This window comes from Cyanistes caeruleus, chromosome Z (assembly GCF_971803275.1).
Source record: "Cyanistes caeruleus chromosome Z, bCyaCae1.hap1.1, whole genome shotgun sequence".
In the NCBI taxonomy this organism is placed as follows: domain Eukaryota; kingdom Metazoa; phylum Chordata; class Aves; order Passeriformes; family Paridae; genus Cyanistes; species Cyanistes caeruleus.
Genome location: NC_141732.1, coordinates 829,797 through 841,201, shown reverse-complemented (window position 1 = coordinate 841,201; position 11,405 = coordinate 829,797). Strand labels below are relative to the sequence as shown.

General features: G+C 49.4%; 1 protein-coding gene across 9 annotated transcripts in view; it reads right to left on the bottom strand.

The window, feature by feature from the left end:
* Window positions 1-4,539: 4,539 nt before the first annotated feature.
* RASGRF2 (Ras protein specific guanine nucleotide releasing factor 2) overlaps window positions 4,540-11,405 on the bottom strand; it is a 120,923-nt gene continuing 114,057 nt past the window's right edge. For all 9 annotated transcript variants that reach the window (XM_086868035.1, XM_086868036.1, XM_086868039.1 and 6 more), the window contains 3 exons: window positions 10,699-10,816; window positions 9,901-9,969; window positions 4,540-9,251 (listed from right to left, as the gene is read on the bottom strand). In XM_086868035.1, the coding sequence (XP_086724161.1) occupies window positions 9,159-9,251; window positions 9,901-9,969; window positions 10,699-10,816 (280 nt within the window). In that variant the 3' untranslated portion in view covers window positions 4,540-9,158. The remainder of the gene's footprint in view (window positions 9,252-9,900; window positions 9,970-10,698; window positions 10,817-11,405) is intronic.

The following is an 11,405-nucleotide window of genomic DNA, read 5'->3' as shown; positions in this document are numbered from 1 at the left end:
TCCTGCCCTGCTGGGTTACATCAGCGGCATTTGCCCGCACAAGGGTGCCCTTGCCCAGCAGGATGTGGCAGCAGCATCTCCGGCCAGGACAGACGGACACGGCCAGACAGACGGACACGGCCGGACACACGGACACGGCCGGACACACGGACAGGCTGGTCCTGCCTGGGCAGCTCCAGAGAGAGCCCCGAGCAGGGCAGTGCCACAGCTGCTCACACCAGGCTGGGAGCGGGGCAGGAGCTGAGATCACAGAGAGATTTTGGGGCTTTTCGCCCCCTCCCCTTCACGTCTTAATTAATGTGACATTAATTCTTGGCCTCTCGTGAGGCAGAGGGGCCCAGAAACATCCAATGGCCTCTGAGGCCTCCCATCTGGAATTACCATTATTGCATTAGTCAGTTTTATTCAGAGTTGCTGTATCTCAGTGAATGACAGAGATAATACACCATGGTTTTGGAAGGGTGAAAGAATAATCCATTTCATTTACCTGTTCTGCTCCAGAGCTGAACATGTGTCAAGGCTGACAGAGGAGCACAGAGACCAGCACTGTGCAGCATTTAAAAATACAAGACTTAAAAGTCCTTTTCCCTTTGTAAATTTATTGTTCTCTTAATTTTACATGTCAGTTTCCTAAACCCACACTTCAGAATTTTGAAACTTTACAAAACACGGACATCTCTCCCCCAAAATGTCATGCCCATTTTTGGATAATGGGAGCCATGCACACCCAATAATTAAAACCAAAAGAGCCATTCAGGATCAGTGCATCTAGAAACAGCATCTCAAGCACACCAGTTCTTTTACCAACCCAACACTGTGCTCCTGTCGGGTTGATAAAGAAAAAAACCCAACTGTGGCTCTTTCGAGGTGAAATGAGTAAGGAAACATGGGCACAGCAAATCCATGGCTCGTGATGGAGGCACACAGCTACTTTTAACCTTTTTACCTTTTTTTTTGTAGAGGCCTTGAACAGACCAGGATTCCCCTGGAAGCAGGTGATGCCATCGAGTGCCTGGCTGGATTATGTTCCAGCTATTTTCCAGCTGAGAGTCGGGGAGAACAGAAGATGCAAACAAACCCCAGACTGTGCATTTATAGCACAAACCCCTGGAAAAACATTGTTAGCAAGTTCCCTAATGATTACTGAAGAACACATCATTAATACTTAAAAAACAGCTCGGCTTTGCTGCTGGACTGTGGTCTGTTTTGTGGGAAACTCAGCTACTGAAGCAGTTGGCATGCCAAGGATCATCCATAAATAATGGCCTATTTCCATCTCCAGTGTAATTGTCTAACAACTGAAATGCTGCTGTGGTTTCAGTGCTCGTGCTGGGGAGGCAGCAGCAGTGTTAATTAACTGAGTGTTAATCCAGCTGCAGCTCACATCAATCCCTCTGCACAGGGGCTGCAGCAGCTGGAGTTTGCTGGGCACAGGAGTTACCTGTAAGGGCCAGACAAAGCTCCTTGTGTTTGGTGGAAGGCCCTTTCTAATTGCCATAATTACAATAAAATGTGTTTGGGGCCAGGTTTCCGTGTGCTGGAGGTGATTTTTAGCAGTGGGAGGGAAGGGATGAGCCCAGCTGTTGTCACAAACTCTGTGTGTGGAACTGGGGGCTGCAGGGGCTGTGTTTGGCCTCTTTGCAAGGGCAAGGATCAGTGTCTCTCCTGCTGCTGAAGTCAGAGCTCTGCTAAATTAGAGCAGCAAAGAGGCACTGGACACGATGTCCTCCAGCACTGGAGGCTGGGCTGTCCCCTGGTGTGGTGGCAGCTCCTGGTTTTCCAGTTCCATGGGTCTGCAATTCCTGGTATTCAGAATACGGCAGAGAAGCTCACACAGCTGATACCCAGGGGTTACCCTGACCTCTCACTGAGAATTCCTCATGGCTGTGGATGCTCAGTATCCCCTTACACAGCGCAGCCACCGAGCCCTCGGGCTGGGGAAAAATCCCTTTTTGAGGGGATCCAACCCCCACAGGGGCTGGGGAGGCAAATCCAGCCCTTGGTGCCAGTCAGGGGCACACGCTGGCCAAGGGGACCAGCAGGCACAGAGCAGCCAGGCCACACTTGCACTTCCTCCAGGGAGGGGCTCCTGGAGGTGCTAATGCATCTCCACCAAATAAAGAGCTCAACGAGGCCCAACCAACCTTTCAAAAATAACCCCAGCTATTTTTAAGGTAATAAAGTTGCTCTTCACAGGACATCCACTACAAAGTAGAGGAAAGGCTGTCTATAATTAGCAGTGTGTTTCCTGGCTAAAGGGAGGAGAAAAAGTTTTCCTACATATGGAAGTGACCCTTTGGAAAAGCAGGAATCTCCAAAATCAAAAAAGTGGTCCTTTTTTACCCCTTTTTTTTTTTTTTTTTTTTTTTTTTTTTTTTTCCCAGCTGCATTGCAGACACAAGTGAATCAGTTCTGAGATGGTGAGTGTCAGGGGGTTCAACCTGTAATGACCAGAAAACCACAGCTGACAGGGTATCACAAGAACCACAGAATTCAGGGTATCCTAAACTCTGGACACCTCTCTTTCCATCCTGGTGAGCCAGCATTTCTTTGTTGTGGAAACCTGGGGAGGAATGGCTGGAGCAGGACAAAGGTGCTCTTTTTTCAGATGGTTTTCCTGTTGCACATGAAATATTGGCAGCAAACAAAATTGAATAAACAAATTGTTGCTATTTCAACTGGAATATCAGGTACTGATAAGACTTTGTGTCTTCTCTGTCTGGAAGAGTTCTGGGTTTGCCCTGCATGAAAGATACCAGGGATCTAGATGGGATTTGTACATATTGTCCCCAGTCCTATACACACAGACCTTTCAGGAAGGGTGGAGTGAGAGAAAACAACCTTTTAGCAACAATTCTGTTGGCGTTTCTGGCCCATCCACCCGACCCAGAGTGTGGCACAGTGGAGGTGCCACCTCTGAGAAAACAAACTCAAGGTGATTTCTGCTGCCCCAGCTTCACCAACCCCCGTGCACAGAGTAGTGCCCAGCAGCCAGGAGCTGGAACAAGCACCAGTCAGTGTTTCAGTCCTCTTTGAAGTTGTAAATTTCAAGCAAAAATCTGGTCTTCACAACTTTTACTTCTTTTAGGCGGTAGAGAAGTAGGGCCAGAACACTGGAATGTAATTTTTAAGGCATAATTCAGCCTTCACAATTCTTATTCATTATCTTTGCATGATCAGTCAAGACTAATTTCTTCACAGAGCTGAGGATTTTGAACAGCCTGTAAATCACGAGCTTCCCCTGCTTCCTTTGTGGTCAGCACTGAAGAGAGTTGGGCGCTCTCAGATTTATTTGGAGATGCCAGGGAATGGCTGCCAGTGGCAGAGGGCAGGGCTGGATGGGATCTTGGGCAGCAATTGTTCCCTGGCAGGGTGGGCAGGCCCTGGCACAGGGTGCCCAGAGCAGCTGGGGCTGCCCCTGGATCCCTGGCAGTGCCCAAGGCCAGGCTGGACATTGGGGCTGGCAGCTCCTGGGACACTGCGAGCTGGCCCTGCCCTGCCTGGGGTGGGATGGGACAGACTTTCAGGTCCCTCCCAACCCAAATCAGTGTGTGATCCTACAATGATGGCCTCAGAATAAAGATGTAGACCAGCCAACTGCTTGGCATAAATAAAATTAATGGTTTCAAGTGTTGGGAAAACAACTTGAAATTAAATTGTCCTGCAGCACTTTTAAACAGAGCTGCTTGGGAAGTATTATAATTAATTTTTTTTCTTCCATTGACAGTAGCTGACAACTTCAAGGGTAAGTTGCTCTTTCAGTTAATTTCAGTTTTTATGTGAAACACCGAAAGTGCAAGCAGAATGGAGAAGATGTGGCCACAAGGTCACAAAGTACTGAATAGAAGCTGATTTTATTATGTCACTTGTTGTATCTCCTTCTTACATAGTCCTGCTGTGCCACTGCTGTTTACTTATTTAAAATGTTAATTCCTGAAGCAAATTTAAGAGGAATCTTTCTGTTTTCATGAAACTACTGAGTTCAACACAGAAAAGCTGTAACCAGTGATTAAAGCACGTAACACCAGCTGGAGACCTGGTTTTGTGTTCCCAACCTCTGTCAACTATTTTTCTTCAATTTGCAGCTCATTTCATCTCCCTGAGACTCCTGTTCCTATCACAAGGGGAGGGCCACGACCTACTTACAGATCACTGTGTTTCCTGCTTTTTCCTGTGTATAAAATGTGCCTTTACTGTTCTTTTGAATCTCAGTGTCCTGTCTCAGGGCAGGACACCAGCCCAGAGAACGCAAGGGGTGTGCAGACACCAGTCCAAACCCAGTATCAGATATTGCCAGTGATGCCTGTGGCAGCTGCAGTGCATCATGAGTGAAAAAGAAGGGTAAATGCATTAATTCAAAACATTCTTTCCCAGTGCAGACCTTAGATTTTCCCCTGTTGTTTTGTTTTTCTGGGTTTTTTTCTTTAATGACTCGCTTTTCTAAGAGACTCGGTAATTCAGAGGGAGTAGATTGAATTATTCATGATGGGGGGGGGGGGGGGGAGGTAAAAAAATAAATTCCAGTGAGGACTCTTGAAATTCGGGAAAGAAAAGAATGTTTATTAGCACACAGGCACACAACACCTTGCCTGGTATGCCTTACTAACAATACAAAGCAATAACCTCAGGTCAAAAGAGAAGTTGCAATACATGCAGAAACATCTGGATTGTGCACTAGGTAACACGTTCAATAAAGGTACATCTGTCAAATAAACACACATCTACTGCCCTAGGTAACAGAACTTCAGAGACTACCTCAGGAGTAAAGGTACAACAGAACAACCATCACTGAGCAGCATTTTGGACATGAAGCATCCTAGACAGAGACATTTGACCTTTGGAGGCAAAAACTGTAACAGGCAAATAGCTGAGAGCCAGATCCCCAAAGACTTATGAAAAGCTCTCGGTGAAGCCTAAGGTATTATCAGAATGAGGTCTGAAGGGTTTTGCCCTTGGTGAGTAAAAGAATGAGAGGGTAAAAATGTCTCGGTTTTAAATCATCAAGGTTTAATGTTGTTGCTAGGAGTGAAAGGATGAAAGAACGAATGAATGTCGATGCAAACAAAACAATGTTTCTGTAAAACCCTTAAAATAAATAACACACATGAGGGAAAATTTGGGATAAAATTAACATGTCCTGAAATCAAAATCAACATGGTTTAAGTTAATAAATAATTAAAATAATTAGGTTCCTTGCTATCCTACAGAACAATAATCAGTATTAAAGACCAGGAAAGCAGAAAGAGGACGGGGACCTCCTCCTTACTCCGAAACCAGGGTGGTCAGCGATCCCCTGTCACCACGAAGCCACGGGACAAGCCAGAGGAGAGGGACAGAAGGAACACACACGGCCACTGTGAACTCTACAGGATTTCAGCGACAGGCTGAGCGCTCCGGGCTCATCACCAACAACAGCTGGGTTCTCGGGGAGGGGCTGGGGGTGAAGGCTGGGGGTGAAGGCAACTCTAACCCTGTGTCAGCGTGTGACCAGCGCTCTCGGTCGCTGAAGGGGACGTGTCTGTGCTGCTGCCCAGGGTCCCGGCTCAGCCCTGGGCTGCTACTGCGGGCTCCTGCGGGGCTGGTGAAAGCGCTTTATCCCCATCGCCGCCAGCCCCCGCCGGGCTGCAGCAGCCCCCCGCCGCCGCAGGCGGGCTGGGGGCTCAGAAGGCAAGTGGAGGGGCTCCTCGGCCCTTCTCTGTGCGGGACATCCTCCTGCTGGGACGGGACCCCAGCCCGGGACAGCCCTGGCCGGGAGCCCCCCGAGACACCAGAGACAAAGAGTGGGCGTGTGGTGGGCGACATCTCACCTCACCCGACATCACCCGACATCACCTCACCTCACCTCACCTCACCTCACCTCACCTCACCTCACCTCACCTCACCTCACCTCTCTATGCTCTGTGGCTGCGGCGGGGCACAGGGAGCGAGGAGCCCCGGCCCCGGTGTCACCCTGTGTCACCTGGTGTCACTGGTGTCACCTGGTGTCACCTGGTGTCACTGGTGTCACCTGGTGTCACCTGGTGTCACCCGGGGGGCGGGCTGCAGCCGGACACAGCCGCAGACAAAGCGGGTGCTGCTGCCCAGCTGCCACTGCCGCAGCCCAGACGGGCAGCAGGGCTGTGCCAGAGGCACTCGGACCGCTCCCGGGTGCAGAACAGCTGTGTCCAGCTGTGTCCAGCTGTGCCCGGCTGTGCCCGGCTGTGTCCGGCCGTGCCCGGCTGTATCCAGCTGTGTCCAGCTGTGCCCGGCTGTGCCCGGCTGTGTCCAGCTGTGTCCAGCTGTGTCCAGCTGTGCCCGGCTGTGCCCAGCTGTGTCCAGCTGTGTCCGGCCGTACCCGGCTGTGTCCAGCTGTGTCCAGCTGTGTCCGGCCGTGCCCGGCTGTGTCCGGCCGTACCCGGCTGTGTCCAGCTGTTCCCAGCCGTATCCAGCTGTGTCCAGCTGTTTCCAGCTGTGCCCAGCTGTTCCTGGCTGTGCCCAGCCATGCCCAGCTGTGCCCAGCTGTGTCCAACTGTGTCCAGCTGTGCCCAGCCGTGCCCGGCTCTGTCCAGCTGTGCCCAGCCATGTCCAGCTGTGTCCAGCTGTGCCCAGTGGGTGGCAAGGTGCATCCCCACCCCTGCCTGTGCTTTAGCAAAAGCGTTGTATCCCCAAGCAAAAACATCAGCGTTAGCCACCAGCAAGTCAAACGTTACTGTGACCACAATAATTTTTAAACACTTTTGCTGCTGCTACGAACACAGATCAAGCATCCGACCCTCCCCACCGCGGCAAGAGGCAACCTTTGGCATGTGAGCAGGACGTGCTTTTGCAGAGGGGCTGAAGGACCACGCCAGGCTCCAAGCCCAGCCCCTCTGGCAAAGGCCGGCTCTGCCCGGAGTCCTCCTCTCGCTGGCCACACGCCTGAAGCACGGGACGAGCAGCTGTGGCAGGAGCACGGCGAGGATTTGTACCCTGTAACCCTAAAAACATCGAGCAGATTTGGTAAAACGGGGTACAGGCAGAGAAAGCAGCACTTCATAGCGCACAACAGCGATGCCCATTCACACTGACAGCTGTTACACGTTTTCTTTGTCAACAAAGAAGCAACAAAACCAAACAGAAATCACTTTTTTTGGACCACGTTTTCCCTTGTTGCTCCATTACTTCAAAGTGTTTCATGGAACTACTGAATGGAGTCCTGCTATTGTACAGGAAATACACAGTCACTTGGTTTTGTGGTCCAAATAAACCATGCTCTTTTTTTGTGGGTTTTTTTTTTCCTCACGTCATGCATTGGGATGCAATCAGCCCCTTATCAATCATTAGTCAAAAGAAACAAACACATTTTTTACAAGAAAAAGCATCTATAAGTAACACTTCTAGAGCAATCATTAGCCAGAACTATTTAAAGTGTTCCTATAGCATTTCCTTCTCTCCTGCTGTCTGCTTTTCTAATGGAGGAATTTTCCAGTATCTGTGACACCTCCCCATGCAGTTATTTACAAGATGGTCCTTGTGCAGAAGGACCTTAATGAAATTTACAGTTGCTAAGGTACATTTGTGGATGCTGGCGGTCACACGCAGACAGAACGAATGGAACTCATCGTGCAGCTCTGGGCTGGGCCAGCAATGTCATTAAAGTGCAAATAAAGACAAAAACCACAAGCCAGGCAGGTCCATTTTTCATCACCAGCGCTAAGAAGCATCACGACTGCGTAAGATAAGTCAGATCAAATAGGCCTAAGTCACAATCTCTTTTAAACATCTGTCTCCCTGAGAGGATTTAAGGGAGGTATACGGTGATATAGCCCTATTTCTTCAACTGGCTGAGTTTCATTGGAAAAGTAAGGACACTTTTCCAGCCAATTTTTGTTTTCAACAGTGCTAACACCTGTGTTTTGTACTACGATGCTCTTTACAGCATTTGAGCTCACTTCCCATGCAGCTACAACAGGCCACTCTGGATGAGGAAAATACAAGAAGCACCAGCTACTGTAGAAATGACACAGAAATGACATCTATCTACCTGGTACGTCACAAAAGCAGGCTCTGAAAACATTTACAAACAGCACATTTTCTCAAACGTATGCAAGTGATAATTACCAGCTCAGATAAAAATACATGATTTTGTGTTTGCTGGCATTCAGTGTTTGCCACTGACACGTTCAGTTTTACAGCTAAATCAGCGCCAAATGGCTGAACAAAATAAAAAAAAATAAAAAGAAAAAAAAAGGACATTTTTCAAACCACCGATTCCACATAAAACAAAACTGTCACTCCAGCTCTGAGTGCTCACTGCTGATCACCACCTGCTGCCAGACAGACATGTATTTCTCTCCACAGTGTGTCCAGAAAAGTGCTCTGTAGCCTGACTTGTCAGAGAAGCTGCAGGAGGTGCAGGAAAATAAAGTGCCTCTTGCAGGGCTGTGTGCAGCGTGACTCTCCATCCCCTGCACCACCCCTCCGGGTCCCTCACCTTCCCAGCTGGCAGCTATTTACAACTATTCCACCAGTCCATTTGCTCTCCACGCTGCAAATACTCCCACTGATGAAAAAAGATATTTACAAATCATTTTTATAGATACAATCAGTCGCCTAAGAAAAGGCTGACGAGACACTGAAAGAAGAAATTTTTTCATAAAGAGTAGCATTAAATGTACAGCAGGTGTTTCAAACAACTGCAGATCTAAAGTTACTAGAGGCTGTCTTAACATCACTCCAAGCATTAGATGAGTGCTAAAATCCAGGTTTGGCGATGCAATTAACACAAAGAGGACACACAAGCCATTACTGCCTCAGCGAACACATAATTAGCCACCAACCCAGCCACCTCACTTCGCTCATTTATCCTAGCACACCTGAGTACACTGCCACCATTTAAATCTGTGCCCTGGGTTTGTCATGTGAGATGGCTGCAGTGAGTGCCTGTTCACAGGAAAGTCTCCTGTTTCCCAGGAAATCCTGCTCCCTAATGCCAAGCGTGATCTTTGCAAAGCAGAAATCGCTGAAGCCGGGTAGGAAGGGTCGCTGTCCTTCGCCTCCAACACTGCTGTGTGTTGCCTGAGAGGGAAAGGCTGTGAGACTGCGTGTCTCTCAGTGGAAAAGAGAGCTGTCATTCTCCCCAGACTGGTGCAGGATGTGCTGCCTGTGCCAGGGCTGTCTGCAGGCCCTGCACGGGTGCCTCAGGCGGGGAGCCGCGGCTCGATCTTCAGCGACAGCTCGTACAAGGTGTCCTCGTCGATGATCAGGCTCTTGTCCAGCAGGTAGTGAGTGACCTGGCATGGGGAAACACAGCTGGGCAAGGCTGCATGTGGCTGCAGTGTCCCAGCTTTCCCTCCCTTTCAGCACATTTGGGAGCCCCGTGTTGCTGTCGTGAGAAACGCAGCGTGCTCGGAGTGCCGCTGGCACAAAGGTGCACCCGCAGCACTCCCAGAATTAACTGGGAGCAATTCCTCTTAGGAATGGGAAAATCCTCTGACAGGTTACCTCAGCCCAAGCTGCCCCTCTGGAGTCTGAGAGGAGCCCTCTCTGAGGGCGCTGACCAGCTTTGGTCACAGCTGCATCACTCCAGAGAAGGACAAAAAGGATTTCAGGATGCCTCAGCAGCTGCTTGGGGCATCTCCTGACCCTCATCCCAGGATCTCAGGGCAGGGAGAACACACCTCCCTCTGAACCCCTCACACCCTCCAAGGCTGCAAGCCCCACACACCCTCCAAAGGAGCAAAAAAAACTTCTTTACAAGGCATCAGACAAAGAGTCCCTGCAGGCTGAGGGTCTCACGGCCCCAGGGACACGTCCGTGGGTCTGTCTGTCCTCTCCTCCAGGTGTGGGAGCAGAGGACAGCAGCTCCAGCTGTCAGTGGCAGCTGCAGCTCAGAAGCAATTGCTGCCACAGCTGGATCCCAGCTGCAGGCAGGAGCCTCACCTTCTGCTGGTGCTCGATGCGGTAGGAGGTCTGCTGGAACTGGCGGATTTCCCTGATAATGTGGGAGATCTTTCAAAAGAACACAGGCATGTAAGTGCAGCCACAGCTTGACTTCAGCTAAGCCACACAAAGCAAGAACTGTGCAGCAGATTATTCCATTTAACTTGGGAGGAGGGAAGGGGAGAGATCATCTCCCAGCAGCTCCCCAGGACTCCACTTTCCCAAATCAAACATTTATTCCTCAGCAGGCCCGAGTGAAACCACCCTGCCCCTCCTCTGCCCATGGTGAAACCTCCCTGTTCTTCACCTGGAGGGACTGCTGCAGAGTGCAGCCCTAGGATGGGCACTAAACTGAGATTAGGGGAGAAATCTCCATGCCCAGGAGCTGTCACAAAACACCCTTACACGGCAGTGGGAGAGACATCAGCCTCAAAGTGCTTTCCAGATGGACCAGGGCACACTCTGAAAAGCACACTGCGATTGCTGCTTCCTGGTGAATCGCTGCATTCCTGTCATTCTGGCTGTTTAAAAAAGCTTTTCCTTGCTCCTTCACGAGCTGCAGGCAGCTGCTTTTGCTGTCCTTTCTGAGCAAGTGAACTGGGGACAAGCTCAGCCTGCGAGAGCAGCCAGCCTGCCGGGAGGTGGTGATAGAAGACTGGGCTCCACCACTGCTCTGCAACCGCTGCCTCTGCTGCTCCAGAGCACCTCCAGAGGAGGAAAACCCGGAGGAGTCACGGGGAAATCAATAATTAACTCACACAATTAAACTGGAGAAGCCCGCAAGAAACTGAAAATTACCATTCTCATTTTGGAAAAATTGACAAGGCCTTCCTCAGTGAAGTTGGGTGTTCCTTCCTCGATAAACGCCAGGTCAGTCAGGTACATCCCCAGGTAGGGAACAGCAGGTGGGTTACAGCTGCAAACAAACAAATCTGATTATCTGCCTGCAGCTGCATTTGCAAATGCATTTCTTTTTCTACCTAACTCTCACAAACTCTTTATTAGTTTGAGTTCTAATCTATGGGTTGCATTCCCTTCCAGGACAAACACCTCCCGTGGCTCTGCTTGAAGTGTGTTTGCTCTGCCTGTGATAGGTCGAATGCATTATGTCCATTATCTAATATTAATGGCATTTTTAAAAATACACCATTAATTATTCTGGCTGTTCGGTCCTCAGCTTCTCTCAAGATCACTTGAGGTAGTTGTGCCACTCGATTCTGAAAAGCCTGCTTCCTATTACAAAACTCACAAAAATTCAGGTTTTTGTACAGCTGGAATCAGTACATAAACTGTGGAACACTTGACATGGAATATCCTGGATACCAAAATTACAGAATGTCAAGCGCAATCCGGCAAATCAATTAAAGAAAACAATAATCAAGGACTGCTGCACAAAAAAAGCAGGTTATTTTCCAGCCAGCTGGGAGGCCATAGAAGAATCATCCCTCTGCCTTTGTCCTGTCTCTACGTTCTTCTCGTAATTTATTGTCAGAAACATAATTTTG